The 16,346-nt window shown below is 41.3% G+C and overlaps 1 protein-coding gene across 4 annotated transcripts in view; it reads right to left on the bottom strand.

Moving 5' to 3' along the window:
- Positions 1–16,346, bottom strand: part of atrnl1a (attractin-like 1a) — a 264,774-nt gene that overhangs the window by 128,250 nt on the left and 120,178 nt on the right. For all 4 annotated transcript variants that reach the window (XM_048204633.1, XM_048204632.1, XM_048204631.1 and 1 more), the window contains 2 exons: positions 875–969; positions 466–544 (listed from right to left, as the gene is read on the bottom strand). In XM_048204633.1, coding sequence (XP_048060590.1) covers positions 466–544; positions 875–969 — 174 coding nt within the window. Of the gene's footprint in view, positions 1–465; positions 545–874; positions 970–16,346 lie in introns of those variants that run through there.

The following is a 16,346-nucleotide window of genomic DNA, read 5'->3' as shown; positions in this document are numbered from 1 at the left end:
TATGACAGGATAAAAAAAGATTTCTTTTGGTTATTAGCAATTCATCACAACTTTTCCATTAATCACCCTTTTGAGTTCAGTCTTAAATATTTCTATAAAGAAGCTCTCATGACAATGACACTCGACATTCAAACACTATCTTGTACTATTCTAGTGACCATTGGGAGTTTGGTTTATCTGCGCCTATGGGACAATCTATAACACTTCTCCACATATCTGCTTGTCCTATAGGTTTATTCACCAGCAACAAAATGAAAATCTATTTCGCTCAGGCATTTGTCTGTGCAAGAGCAATGTCTGTTTATCTTAATTAAAATCAGAAAGCATTTTATAAATGCCTTGACAAACGGATTCACATAGCTTTCCTATTCTTACTTTGTTCAACCAGAACTATTTTACAAAGTAATTATTTCTTTTGGGATTTCTTTTTTCTTTTATTCTGAAACATTACATGAAATACTTTACCTGTTGAGCCAATGGACCACGTTATGTTCAGGTTGAAATTGTTAGATGCATTAATTGACATATCGAGATTCTTATTGGTCTGGAAAACAAACAACATGAAGACAAATAATTAAATAGCTGATAATAAAGTGTTTACAATATATATTTACAATAATGTGGACTTTTTTTATTTATAATATAAATAAAACAAAAATAAAATAATTTAATTATCATAATAATTTACTAAATTAAATCTGTATGTTTTAAAATTCTGCTGCACATAAAAGTACAACAACCATCAAATTATTGGCTGTGACCTATGTTTAGGACACAAATTTGGGCACTTTTTTGGAAACACACCAAATTCAAAATCAAATACAACCCGTTCAAAAGCATTTTGTTTGTGAACACATGACGCAAACTCACTGACCTCTTCCGGATTCGCCATGAAGTTAATAGCTGTGTAATGCTGATCATCCTCCTGAAGCAGACTAAAGGTGAACTGGTAGTCTATCAGAAGATTATCTAGTGAGGTAGGAGAAGAAAAAAAAACAAAACAAATTGTATTCAATTCAGCATAGAAATCATGAGATTTGTTAACATGACATAAAAGTGATAGCTTGGCAAAAATTCTTCATGTTCACGTCACGTTGAAATCACAACATCATGGCAATCACAACTATTCTTCAAAGTTAAACACAAACTCTCATTGGGAAAGAGAAGCAGTTGTGATATGAAGGAGTTTTTGACAGCTCACATCTGCACGAGCAACTAAAGGTCACCTTGTCCGATTCAATTGTGAAGACGGTATATGATTAAATAGCAACAGACAGAGGAAGGCTGAGGATTGATTTGATTGTCCAGCGGGTCAAAATTAATATCAACTCTGCTGATGGAAGAAAACACTGAACTGTCATTGGCATTATTTCACAAAAAGATGAAAAAGCTTTCGCTGGATTCTAGTCATCATTTATGACATTTCAGAAATGGACAAAACCTCTTATAGATTAAAAGCACTTAAAATGCCCATATTATGATTTTTCGAATATTTCCTTTCATGCCGTGTGTAATACAACTATTTGCGAATGTAAAAGGTCTGCAAGGTTTTAAAGATCGAAGCGCATGGCAAATAAAGTGACTCCTAAATACAAAAAAATCGATACTGAACTGCTGAAACGAGTCATCAGCAATTCCAGTGTCACTTCCTGTTAATACCTTTTTAACAATGTAACAAATTTGCATAATGCCAGCCAAAGGTCTTCACTGGCTGCCCGTGAAAAACGTCTACTTTGTCCACTTCTAAAACACTGTAGTTGTAGCAGTGTGGAAAAACTAACACCAATGTTCATATCACAGTATCAAGTGCTAAAGAAGCGTCCGGAGTTGAAGTTCAGATATGGTAATAGGCATTTAGTTTCCAACATGCCCTGTAAGCAGCAGACTAATCATAACAGACTTGGCCATCTGACCAATCAGAGTAGACCAATCACAACAGACTGGGCCATCTGATCAATCAGAGCAGATTAGACCAATCGCAACAGGCTAGGCCGTCTAACCAATCAAAGCAGAGTAGGCTCAAGGAAAGGAGGGGATTAGAGAGACTGAATCTTCGAATGAACCATTTTCAGACTCTTTGAGAAATGAGGTGATGTGCAATGTATATTATGAGATAATTAAAGTGTTTTTTGACCTTGGACGCATGTAAACCTATTATAGGAGACGTCCAAACAAAATAAGAAACATTTAAAATAGCATAATATGGGCAGTTTAACAATAATCATTTTAGTGGGGGTTTTTTTCATAAGAAATAGTGGCTTTTTTGTGATTACAGTTCAATTTATTGCAACTGGATTGCTAATCTATGACACTGAGAACACATCATCAACCTTGAACATCAATTTCAAACCTCAAATGAGCAGCTGCAATCTAACAAAATGAATCTGACCGCCTCTGACCCCACACCAATCCAAGAAAAAACTTCTAGGCCTTCTTCAAAAGATGTTTATCTCTACATATCTGCACATGACGTAACAAATGCACACTAAACCATAGCAGATTGGGGGACGTTCACAGAAAGCGAGCGAAACTAAAGGATATTAGGTTCAACAAATAGCCGTGTTCATTCCGCAATCACAGAGAGATGGAGAATTACCACAGATCAGATCAAAGCGGCCGTCTTGAGCTTATCTCTTCCTCTGACCACTCAGTACCCTCCGTTGTCACAGAAATAGAAAGATTATTGCTGGCTCTCTCTCTTTTTCTCTCCTTGTTCTTGCCCCAGGTACACAGCAAAGCTATGTTTATCCCATAAGGGTCTTTGGCAAACTTCAGAGAGTTTTTCTATTCCATGAAGGGGACAAATAAATGCAGAAAATCAAAGAGGGAGATCAACATATACATGCAGTTATGTCTATGGTCCTTAAGAGGACACTTAGAGCTATGTATTGCCCTCTCTCTTACGCTTCTTGCTGTGATGATATTAATACTTTTGAGTGTCCATCTGCGGTCGCTTGCATGTATTTATGTTCACTGCATGTATTTATGTGTGTGCATGAGTGAATGCGTGTCAAGGAGTTCACCAAGCACAATGCAAATATGAAACGAACATAAATAACAATACGCTGGAATGTTTTCACTGCTTCCAACATTTTGCTCTAATTTGGTTATAATAAGCCAATTAATTGCACAAATTTAGCCAGTAAATCAAATTCCCCCTAGAGTGAAATCCGAGAACACTAAATAATGTGGTTATTTAGTGCTAATTTAATCAAGCGAAATTGTATGAAAACATGTGCTACTATTCTATTTCAGAGGAATGAAATTATTAACATATGAGGTTATTAACCTTTCTTGAACTCCAGAATATTTTCACCATCATCTAATAAAATGAAACATACATAAGAGCCAACAGAGGACGTTCTGATTACAACTGACAACAACATCATCGTCTTATGACGTGCTCTGGTTACGAAATGCACACATTTATTTACAATACATAATTCAATAAAGCCATTACAGGAATCTCAAATAACAGTCTCATCAAGCCAAAGTATATTTTCCTCTAAACATCCTGCAGAACACATTTCATTTCCAAGTTCAGAGGTTTGAAATGAAGCAATAACAGAAAGCCATCCCTGGCAAACAGGATCTAGGTATTTTATTTAATGTCTTCTACCATAAACGTTATCATCCTCAATTTTGGAACACCTTGCTGGCGGTAATGAGAACAGCGGAGAGTTAGGGACATCTGGAGTCATCTTTTTTAGAAGCAGGAAAGAAAATGGCACGCTGCCCTTAAATAAAAAGTCAAAGCTAAATATACACTGGTTCACACGGTCCTTTGAATGTGATGAGCTGAAATAAAGTAACAAATTATATGTAATTTTATACACTGAGTTTTTTTTTTTCACTGAAGACAACCATGTATGCATAACAAAAGCACATGATTTAGCTAACCATATCTGATAAAACCAGGTAAGATGTTCATGTTTACAAATTATTTAGCAGGAATGATGTAGCTAAATGTTTTTTTTTTTTTTTTTTTTTTTTTTTTTTTAACGTGTGTAAACAAAAAGCAATCTAAATTATACTCAGTGTGCATGTCTGGAACAGCATTGTGTTATTTTTGCAGTATGCACTGTGCACATATGGCATGCAAATTTTCTGTTCTGTATACAGCTCGAAATCACTTGCTTTAATATAATATTTTGTAGTGAGGCAAATAATCTGGATGTAAAATCAACCAGCATTTTCTATGCAAGACTATCACTAACTGTTTGCAGTACAGTGACATTTGAAAGCACTTAATATAAATGAATAGACAGAATCAAATGACATTAGAGGTTTTGGATTGATTACATCATTGCTGTACCATCTTAATGACAATTTATTCTCCGTAACATCAGCATGACCAAAATGCAATGGAAGTAAAGAAGGTCCTAATTCATCCTCATGCACTGTAACATTGTCTTGATTGAAGAAGATATCTACATCTAAGGCTTAAAGCCAATACAATTATCTTTAGATGTCCAAATAAAAGTGACTTTGTATGCAAGCACAAAGCAGCCTGACTAAAAGTATTTAGCTGTCTAGGCAGAATGCCTGATTAGTTTTTGATGAGGGACCTGAGGATGTCTGGCTGGCTGGTGGGACACTCATCTGAGTATGTCTGAAGCAGTTATGGCTTTGATTCAGCCAGTGGAAAATTGGCCGTAAATCAGTATATGAGATATAACTAAATTTTTTGGGATCATTGTTAAGTGAATCAGAGCTGTCTTTAACAAATCATGTATTTGAGTGAAAGTACACACTACACTCTAAAAAATGCTTGTGTTGAGTGGAAAATGGACTAACTTAGCAGTTTGGTTAAATGTTTGCACAATGTGCTGGGCAGTTTTATTTAACCCAACTAAATAAACTAACCATAAGTAAACCCAACACAGTTACTAGAGGCAACAATAATAATCAAAAGATTAACTTTTATTAATAAGCAATTTATCATGTTCATTTATTAAACATATTAAACATATTAATTTCCAAAATACTTTGGGTTCATTTTAAGCAAGCAATTCAGTTATTTTTAAACAATAGTTGAGTTAAATAAAACTACCCAGCAGGCTGGCAAACATTTAACCCAACCGCTGGGTTAAAACAACCCATTTGCTGGGTTTGTCCATTTTCAACTCAACTTGGGCTGTTTTTAGCCCAGCATTTTTTAGAGTGTATCCTTCAAAAGTTTGGGGTCAAGTATTTTATGCTCACATTGTTTGATCAAAAATACAGTAAAAACAGAAATATTGTGAAATATTATTAGAATTTGAAATAACTGTTTTCTATTATAATATATTTTAAAATGCAAATTATTCCTATGATGTGAAAGCTGAATTTTCAGCAACCATTACTCCAGTGTCATATGATCTTTCAGAAATCATGGTAACACTTTATTTTAGGGTCTTTTAACTAGTTGCTTATTAGCATGCATATTACTAGAATATTGGCATGACCTTATTCTACATTCTTAACTTAACAACTAACATTCTAACTATTAATAAGCAGTAAATTAGGAGTTTATTAAGGGTAAAGGCATAGTTAATAGTGCATATGTGTATTCCCTATACTGAAGTGTTACCCAAATCATTCTAATATGCTGATTTGGCGCTCAAGACATATTTCATATTATTATTAATGTTGAATACAGTTGTGCTTTTGAAGAGTGTTGTCAGTATTCTTTGATAAATAAAAAGTTCAAATCCATTTATTGCATTTATTTAAACAAAAATCTTTAATCTTCTGATCAACTTTTGATCAATTTAATGCATCCTTGCTGAATAAAAGAAATCTTACTGATCCAATAGTGATCATGATGCCCTAAAAAATATATTACTCCAGTACTAGTCAAGTCATCTTCATTTATATACCAGTTTTTACAATACAGATGGTTTCAAAGTAGCTTCACAGTGATAATGGGAAAATTAATGGACAGAGATTATTTTGGCTTTACAGCAGCTCTAGGAAAGAGTTATTATCGAGCTAAAGTAAGTTTTTGATTGAGTCACTTCCATTTAGGGCTGCAGCTATCAATTCTTTTTGTAATCGATTAATCTAGCACTTAATCGATCGATTAATCTAGCACTTGATCGATCGATTAATCGATTAATCTGATTTTTTTTTTTTTTTTTTTTTTTTTACAACCAAAACAAATAATGCATAGCGAAAATGATGTGGCTGTAAAATGATCAAGCATTTGGCTTTTATTTCTAAAAAAAAACAGAGGTATTGGTTCCAACTCCAACATTTGGTTTCAAAACTAAGCCTATTTATTGCAATTTGTACCCATATAAGTGCCAGTGCCAACAATTATATAACAATACAGTTAAGTCAACTTACTGTAAAACTGTTACGATATAGACACGGAGGCAGAGGTAAAAGCAATCCAGGTGAGTTTTATTGAACAATATGAAGAGCACAGAGTGAAAGCAGTGGATATCAGGTTCTTGAGAGATGAATAGAAAGTGATACTGTCCTTGTTTAACTTGCAGATCCGTGAGCTGAGATGATATGGAGGGAGACGTTGGAGACACTCACACACACAGGTAGGTAAGCACACAAAGGGACCAGGAGACGAAGGAGATGAAGGAGATCGCTGGAGCAGGTAAGTAAGTCGATAGGGAGTCCTTGAGGTAAGCATACAAGTGCTGTAGTGCAAACGAGACCGGACAGTGAGTGTGTGTGAGTGTGGTGGCTTTGTAGTGCTGGTGATTGCAGAGTGAATGAGATGCAGGTGGCGGTGATTAGTACGCTGGTGATTGGGTGCGTGGGTACTGTGGTGAGGTGGAGCCTGGCGTGTCTGTGACAGTACCCCCCCTCCCACGGCCCGCTCCTGAGGGCCGCGGACCCCGACGTCGTGGTGGTCTTCCCCTGGGTCGCGGGGCAGGTCTGTCTGGATGGTTGGTATGGAAGTTCTGTAACAGAAGAGGATCAAGGATATCATTCCTGGGAACCCATGAGCGTTCTTCGGGACCATAGTCCTCCCAGTCCACGAGGTACTCGAGTTTACCACCACGGCGCCGGGAATCCAGGATCTCGTGGACCACGTAGGCTGTGCCGTCCTCTAGAAGAAGTGGAAGGGGGGCTCGGCGGCTGCCACGTCAGGCTCTGTGGAGGGAACAACAGAAGGGTGGTGAGGTTTGAGTAGGGACACGTGAAATGTAGGATGGATTCTACTATACTGTGCTGGGAGTTGGAGACGATAGGTGACGGGGTTGATCTGCCGAAGGATGGTGAACGGGCCAATGAAGCGGGGACTCAGCTTCTTGCAGGGCAGACGCATCCTGATGTCCCGGGTGGACAGCCAGACCTTCTGCCCCGGCTGGTAGACAGGAGCCTCGGAGCGTCGAAGGTCGGCTGCCATCTTGCGTCTGCGCAGGGCCCTCTGCAGCTGGTGGTGAGCTGAGTCCCACACCCTCTCGCTCTCCCGGAACCAGTAGTCGACTGCCGGAACGTTGGAGGGTTCCCCGTCCCAGGGGAACATCGGGGGTTGGTAGCCGAGTACGCACTGGAAGGGTGTTAGTCCAGTTGAGGCTTGGCGGAGGGAGTTCTGTGCGTACTCGGCCCAACCCAGGTACTGGTTCCAGGAGTTCTGGTGGCCGTGACAGAAGGTACGCAGGAAGCGGCCGATCTCCTGGATCTTCCGTTCCGTCTGCCCGTTCGACTGAGGATGGTATCCAGACGATAGGCTGACGGTCACACCCAGGAGGGAGAAGAAGGCTTTCCAGACGTGGGAGACAAATTGGGGTCCTCTGTCGGAGACGATGTCTTCAGGTAATCCATAATAGCGAAAAACATGATTGAACATTAGTTCTGCAGTAGCCATGGCAGTAGGCAGACCCTCCAGGGGTATCAAACGGCAGGACTTTGAGAAGCGGTCCACCACCACCAGGATGCATGTGTGACCGTCAGACTCGGGGAGATCGGTGACGAAGTCCACTCCCAGGTGTGACCAGGGTCTCTCAGGAACGGGCAGAGGAAAGAGCTTGCCGGTTGGAAGATGGCGTGGGCTCTTGGAGATGGCGCACTCCCTGCAGCCCTGCACGTACCTCCTGACGTCGTTGGCCATGTTGGGCCACCAGAAGCGTTGTTTGAGCAACGAGAGGGTCTCATTGACCCCCGGGTGACCAGTGCCAAGTGATGAGTGGATGCTGTGCAGGAGTGGAGTGCGACGTGCCCGTGTGATGTATTGCAAGCCTTGAGGGCAACCCGGCGGAGTGCGTGTGGAGGCATTGGAGGAGGGAATGGTTTCTTCGGACCACTGGATGGGGCTCACGAAGATGGACTCCGGCAGAATTGTATCAGGCTCTTCGGGCTTCTCCTCAGGAGCATAGAGGCGAGACAGAGCGTCAGCTTTAGTATTTTTAGAACCAGGGCGGTAGGAGATGGAGAAGTTGAATCTAGAGAAGAACATGGCCCAGCGAGCTTGGCGGGGGTTGAGTCTCTTAGCGGCCTTCAGATATTCAAGGTTCTTGTGATCGGTGAGAACTTGAAAAGGGTGAGTTGCTCCCTCCAACCAATGCCTCCACTCCTCGAGGGCAAGCTTGACGGCCAGGAGTTCGCGGTCACCGATGTCGTAGTTGACCTCCGCCGGGTTGAGCTTGCGGGAGAAGAAGGCGCATGGATGGAGTCTACTGGGTACCCCCTGCTGCTGGGATAGGACCGCTCCCACTCCGGTGGTAGATGCGTCCACTTCCACGATAAACGGGAGATCCGGGTTAGGGTGGACGAGGAGGGGAGCGGTGGTGAAGGCTCTTTTCAGGGTTTCAAAGGCGTTGGTGGCTTGTAAAGACCAGGACAGAGACTTGGGCTGGTGACGGAGTAGGTTGGTGAGTGGACAGACGATAGTACTGTAGTTTTTGATGAACCGGCGGTAGAAGTTGGAGAAACCTAGGAATCGTTGGAGTTCTTTGATGGTAGTAGGAATGGGCCAGGACTGTATAGCGGAGACCTTCCCCTCGTCCATCCGGATGCCACTGTGATCAATTACGTACCCCAGGAACTGGACGGAGGGTTGGTGAAATGAGCATTTTTCAGCCTTGAGGAAGAGATGGAACTGCCGTAAGCGCTGGAGGACCTCCGCAACGTGGTGGCGATGTTCGGCCAAGCTCCGGGAGTAGATGAGGATGTCATCGATATATACCAGAACGAACTTATGGAGAAACTCCCGGAGCACCTCGTGGATGAAATCCTGGAATACGGAGGGGGCGTTGACCAGGCCATACGGCATGACGAGATACTCGTAGTGTCCTGTGGGCGTGACAAAGGCGGTCTTCCACTCGTCCCCCTCACGTATCCGGATGAGGTTGTACGCGCTGCGGAGGTCCAACTTGGTGAACACAGTGGCACCGCGGAGATGTTCCAGGGCCGCTGGGACGAGGGGAAGTGGGTAGCGGAATTTTACGGTGATCTTGTTGAGGGCACGGTAGTCGATGCAGGGCCTCAAGCCTCCGTCCTTCTTAGCCACAAAAAAGAAGCTTGAAGCAGCAGGGGAAGTAGACGGACGGATGTAACCCTGTTCGAGTGCTTCCTGGATGTAGTCCTCCATGGCCTTCTCCTCCGGTATTGACAGGGGGTATATGCGTCCCCTGGGCACTGGTTCACCCGGTAGCAGATCGATGGCGCAGTCCCATGGCCGGTGTGGAGGAAGCTTGGAGGCGCGTTGCGGGCAGAACACGTCACTGAAGGGGGCGTAGTCCGGGGGAACATCCACGGAGCGCTTCTCGACCGGGCTCTCGATGGACGTGGCGTTGACGAGTAGAGACTGGGGTAGTGGAGATTTCGGAACAGGAAGCGCTGGGAAGCAGTCTGGGAAGCAGTGATCGCCCCACTTCAGGACTTCGCCCGTGCGCCAGGAGATGTTGGGGTTATGTTGTTCCAGCCACGGGCGCCCTAGAACCACGTCAGCGGTGGATTCCTCCAGAACCAGCAGATGGATGTGTTCCGAGTGGAGGACGCCGACTCCAAGTTGAAGTGGTCCCACGCAGTGACGGATGTGTTTACGGCTCAGGGGTTTGCCCGTGATGGAGTGGATTTGATAGCTCGTCGGTGAAGGAGAGACCTTGAGTTGGAGTTGTCTACAGAGAGCGCCTGAGATGAAGTTTCCGGCTGACCCTGAATCAAGGAGCGCCACCACTGGAACAGAGATATTTACAGCAGTAAGGGTTACAATGGTAGTGAGCGGTTTCATTTTCTGAATGGAGGGAAATATTGCACTCACCACGGGTCGAGGAGGACGTGTTGGGCATGTGGAGAGATTATGCCCCATAGCTCCGCAATAAAGACAAAGATTCAGGGTCAGCCTTCTCTGTCTTTCGTTAGGGGTGAGACGAGAATGATCAATTTGCATGGGTTCTGGAGCTGGTTCTGGGGAGCTGACGGGTTCGGACCGACGGAGGAGGTTGGTGATGGAGGACTGGCCCTGGTGCTCCTGGATACACGACTGCATACGGGACCCCACGCGGATGGCGAGTTGGATGAAGCGTTCTAATCCCATGGAGTCCTCGTATGCAGCGAGATGCAGCCGCACGGTGGGTTCCAGCCCCTGACGGAAAGTGGTGATGAGGGCTTGCTCGTTCCAACCGCTGGTGGCGGCTAGCGTTCGAAACTGCAAGGCATATTCGTTAACAGAGAGATTTCTTTGTTTTAGATTATAGAGTTTCTCACCAGTCGAGGAATCTGTCAGAGGTTTCCCAAATACTTCCCGGAAGTGGGAGACGAACGCCGAATAGGATTTGACGACTGGGCCTTTTTGGGTCCATAGCGAATCTGCCCATTGAAGAGCCTTCCCTTGCAGTTGTGAAATAATGAACGCTATTTTAGCTGTATCAGTGGTGTAGAGGTGCGGCTGCATCTCCAGGACCAGTTCACATTGGAGAAGGAATCCGCTGCATTCCTCCGCCGATCCAGAGTAGGGCGCCGGTTTGGCCATGGGACTGGCGGTGAATGCAGGTGAAGGAGTAGTGCTGGCGGGTGCGGAGACAGCCGTGTTGGAGGGTGACGATGTAGAGGGTTGTGGTGTGAGTGCTCGACGCAGCGCGTCCACGAGCTCCTGGAAGGGATCGTTGGTGCTCATGCCGTGAAGTTGTTATGGTCCGGTCTTCTGTTACGATATAGACACGGAGGCAGAGGTAAAAGCAATCCAGGTGAGTTTTATTGAACAATATGAAGAGCACAGAGTGAAAGCAGTGGATATCAGGTTCTTGAGAGATGAATAGAAAGTGATACTGTCCTTGTTTAACTTGCAGATCCGTGAGCTGAGATGATATGGAGGGAGACGTTGGAGACACTCACACACACAGGTAGGTAAGCACACAAAGGGACCAGGAGACGAAGGAGATGAAGGAGATCGCTGGAGCAGGTAAGTAAGTCGATAGGGAGTCCTTGAGGTAAGCATACAAGTGCTGTAGTGCAAACGAGACCGGACAGTGAGTGTGTGTGAGTGTGGTGGCTTTGTAGTGCTGGTGATTGCAGAGTGAATGAGATGCAGGTGGCGGTGATTAGTACGCTGGTGATTGGGTGCGTGGGTACTGTGGTGAGGTGGAGCCTGGCGTGTCTGTGACAAAAACATGTATAACATGTAAAACTATGAATACAAACTTAAATAGTAAAGGCCATTTGGCCTTAGTTTTGTCTTCTTAATACAAAATTACAAAAAAAGGATTGCACCTTCTGCAAACTACCCACCTGAGAACAAAAACGCATGCCGTGTGTGAGGAAGAGTGACGCCCCAGTCAGACCAGTTGCTTCATTGCAGTTTGGTACGGCAGAAATAGCCTACATACAATAATTTTCAATAGAACGCTGCATTTGGCTTGCATCACTTGCATTCCGGTGCATTTTAGGTGAAGCATTCATTCGAAAAATCGCGTCACAACATCACGTCCCTGTGTATACAGTGAATGCATGCTGAAATTATTGTTGCGTGGCTACATAAAAAGTTTAAGCATATGTGATGCATTGGCGCGATTGGTCTGACTGGCGCGTGAGAGAGACGAGGGTGCATGCGTGTGTGTGTGAAGGTGTTCTTTTTTTTAGGCTATACTCTCTTACAATTGAACGTGAATACGTTTACTACTTAAAAACATCAAAGCTAAACATCATATCTATCTTTACTCTCCACCATCGCGCCAACTAAATTCAAAATGTCACGCGCTATGGTGTGCTTCCTGAACATTGAACAACGGTCCGTGTGAATCAGATCCCTGCGCGTATAGTGCGCATTATAGTAATTTAACGAGGCTTCGAGGCAGAGTTTTTGCCTCGAGGAATTTTTGTAATCGAGTTAATCGAGTAACTCGATGAATCGTTTCAGCCCTACTTCCATTATAAAACGGTAGTGCTACTACTGCAGGCATAAAATATACATGATATGTAGATAGGCAAGCGTTTAACTTGAATTCACAAAAATTCAGCTTTCACATCCTAGGAATAAATTGCATTTTTAAAATATACTAATATAGTTATTTCAAATTATAATATTTTACAATATTTCTGTTTTTATTGCATTTTTGATCAAACAATGCAGCCTTGGTGAGCATAAAGATTAATCATTTTATACCTGTTTAACTTATAATAATTCAAGTGTGTAAACAAGTGAAAACAACAACATGCTATTAAAAAAAAGTGTTAACATAAATATAAAAACTTTGACTTCCTGCCTGTATCATTGAATCAGAAAGCTGTTGAATCGAGAACAGCTGTAAACGGATCCATCCAATTTATGAAAGAATCGTTCAGTGTAATATGTGAACCGTTTCAAAAGGAATTGGCTTAAAAGAATGATTTGCTCATAAACTGAACATCACTATCACATTTCAGAGCAGGTCTCGATTTACTTATTTCAAAATAACAAGGATTTATATGTTTTCTGAAAAAGTAAAAGAGCAACAATGACAATATTAATAACGATGTAGTGCTCTGAAGTAAAGCTAAAAGTACCCATTACAGTAAGGAAGAAAGAAAATACTTGAGTCACTACTGGTGTATAAGAATATGATACAGCATGGTAAATATGACCTCTAGACTGATTAAGAAAACGGTTTGATGACAGTTTTGACTGCATAGCATTCATCATCAAGTATATGGCAATTGTAACATGACCTTGATGACACTGGAGGTTACACTATAATAAACATCTATCCATTATGTTAGTGAAGGAGACATTCAATTACCGTTACGGTGACTTGCATTTATCGTCATCATTAGTATTATCATGTTTGATGGCCCTTGATTTTTCTCCTTGTGATAACAGACATTAGTATGTTCAAGGCTGGTTGAATTAGCCTGTTACAAAGACGAAGCGTAAACATCAATCCCACTCAGCTGGTAAATGTCACTGACGTTCCCTTAGGGAGTCAGACTCGTCTCGCTCCAACTAGCCTCTCTTCATGGCTTTAATTGGTCAAATTAGCAAGTGTGTCCACCCCATATATTTCGAAGCCGGACAACTGAATCACTGCACACATGTGATGAAATCCACACTGACAGACTAAAGGAAGCAGCGCTAGTAAGAGATAACAGCTGGGCAGTGGGAGCGTGAGTGCTGCTTGTGGTTGCTGTGTGTGTTTATACTTGTTTGTCTGTGAGAGAGTTTGCAGGCCAGCTGCAGTGTACACTTTAGCGTTTAGTACACCATACAAGGAGTATGAAATGGAGAAGAACAGTTGCTTTAATCTGAACTTGAGTGTAATATATTCATAGATATCACAAAGGTTATTTTAATCAATCATGAATGACATCAGATGCCTTACGCAATGTGATGTGAGTTTAACGTGCATTTGGGAACGCAGTGTGCACCAGGTTCACATTTGCATAAACTCTTTTTTTTGGACATTAGTTTACAGCATTTGACCATTATTCAACCAAAATAAAAGCTCAAGGTTTGATATGTTAAAGCTTGAAGGTTTAAGTGAAGAATGTATAGCAAGACACAAAAGTTGTATAAGTAATTTATAATGTAAAATGAAATTATTATTATTATTACAGTTATCAAATATTCATTTTATGTAATTGTAATTTGCAAAGGTTATATAATTCTTTTTTGATAGAATTAAAACTGATGATAATACTCATAATAATAATAATAATAATAATATAAAATGATATTATTACATGTATTATTAATATTATTATCATAATGTGTCATTAAATTCTTTAAATATATTAACTTAAAATCTCTTCTTCAAGTAAACATTTTATACGTTTAAGGGGTTCGGCTGAAAAAAAAATTGGGAACACCTATCTTTGCAAATCCAGACATGGCTCAAAATTACAAGGAATAGTCAATTTTATTAGTGCAAATTCAAAGTCAAAACTTATTGGTACACAAATAAGCCAATAAAACAACAAGCAATATACAAACCTGTACGGCTGACTTTCTTCTGTGAAACTCAAAAGAAGTGTTTTGTATTGTTTTGTCCATACAATGAAACTCAACAGGGTCCAATCTTTTTAGGACCCCACTGACTTTCATTGTATTCCCAAAATATCTTCTTGATACATGAGGGTGAACAAATGATGAGAATTTATGTTTTAGGTGAACTATCCCTTTAATATAGAATGTATGGTCACAGGTGTGCGTTTATCGGCATTTTACAACAGCACATCCAATCAGAATCTGCGTTGTAATGCGCATTTCATTTCAGTTGGAAAGAGCGGAGATGCTGGAAAGGATTTGTTGACCACAGGAGGATATGATGCAGTGCGCTATCAATCATGAAGTGATATAACAGTATTGTGCTGCAGAGACTGGAGGGGAGGTCAATTATAAATAATGCATTGGTAATAAATCCTTCTATATACAGGGAATGCGAGTCTGATCTGCTCATAACAAACCCTTCACACGTGCTTTTGACACACAGTCATCTCCTATGTGTGTTGATTAATTATAATACTGAGAACCTTTCTGCCATAAGATACCCTTTCAAGGTCTTACTAACTGAAACCTTTGTAGTGTAGAAGATAACACAAATGTCTGGGTAAACGATGTAAACCTCAGATGTCCAACAGATAGCAAAAAAAAAAAAGTTTTGAAGCCTGTTTGCTGTCAAGAACAGAATGGATAACTACTGATGATTCTGTGTACATTAAAACAAATTGGCTGTCTGGTTGTACTCTACTTATCTGAGACTCTGTAATCAAATGGAGCTTAGTTTTAAAAACATTCATTGGTGGCATTGGAGGGCTGTTTACACAAGCCTAGTTTGGTTGGTCAAATATGGTCTCAGGTGGTATTTCTGGGAAAGTGGTAGTGACAAGAGTAATGATTTAGAATAGGCTGTTTTATTTTTCCTTGAGTACAGACTTGGTTTAATTTCTTGCTGTCTTGAGAAGTTTGTGTGGACGGGTTCACAGGAGAACCCATGTCCGTTGCTCCTGAAGATGATGGTTCTGTGGCCGAGTCATTTTTTTGTATATCTTTTCCTATTTTGTGGTCAGGAGAGGAAGTTATGACCGCTCTGTGCTTGTGTCAATCATGACAACTGGACTAATACTAGAGCTGTAAGGCTGCCATCTAGTGCTCTGAATATAAACTAAAACTATACTGTGCGAGAGAGAGACTGAGATTTTCTGTGACAGAGAGAATGCTAAACAGAGAGAGCTAGTGATACAAACATCAAGGATTATTGCTAAATGTTTGCTTGTAATCCTATTATAACTAATGTATATTGGAGTTGTGGCACATGCTCACAACTTTCAGGGTTATAGGGTTGAATTCATATAAGTTGCATTAATAGCACTTGTGAAAACAGCATGCTTAAAATAAAATAAAATAAAAAGTTTACCCTATAAAACACACACACACACAAAAAAAAATTATAATTTATATCCAATGTGATATTTACATCAGGAATTTAAATGCTTAAACTGTTTAGATAGGAGAACTCGACAATTACTCGACAATAACATGAGAGGCTTTGCTTTCTAAAAAAATAGACTGACTGTTACATTCACACTATTTTTGTAAAAATACCATAAAAAAAATAAAAATAAAAAAAATCACTCCAGTCCTACTCTCAAATCAAACAGGAAGCTGTGCATAAACACTTGTACTGCATTTTCAAGCAGCAAATGTACGGGTGAGGGAATCAGACCTGACTGCTTGCCTTCTGCACTCTCTGACCTTCAGATATCTATCTGAGACACTTTAAGTCAGAATCAGTGATTATGGCTTGAGGGCATGCTGGTCAGTCCTGCTTCTATAAAAATGGGACAGAAACCCCAACTTAATGTGTGATAACAGATTACAAGAGTGAATGTCTGTGTCATATTTCACCCAGAAAATTGAAAGAAAAAAAAAAATATATTTTGCTTATTGGTTCTGAAAAAGATTTTTGTAATATTATTATTGACAA

The sequence above is a fragment of the Megalobrama amblycephala genome, linkage group LG10 (assembly GCF_018812025.1).
Source record: "Megalobrama amblycephala isolate DHTTF-2021 linkage group LG10, ASM1881202v1, whole genome shotgun sequence".
Classification (NCBI taxonomy): Eukaryota; Metazoa; Chordata; class Actinopteri; order Cypriniformes; family Xenocyprididae; genus Megalobrama; species Megalobrama amblycephala.
Note: the sequence above shows the minus strand (reverse complement) of the source record. Positions and strands in the feature narration are given on the sequence as shown.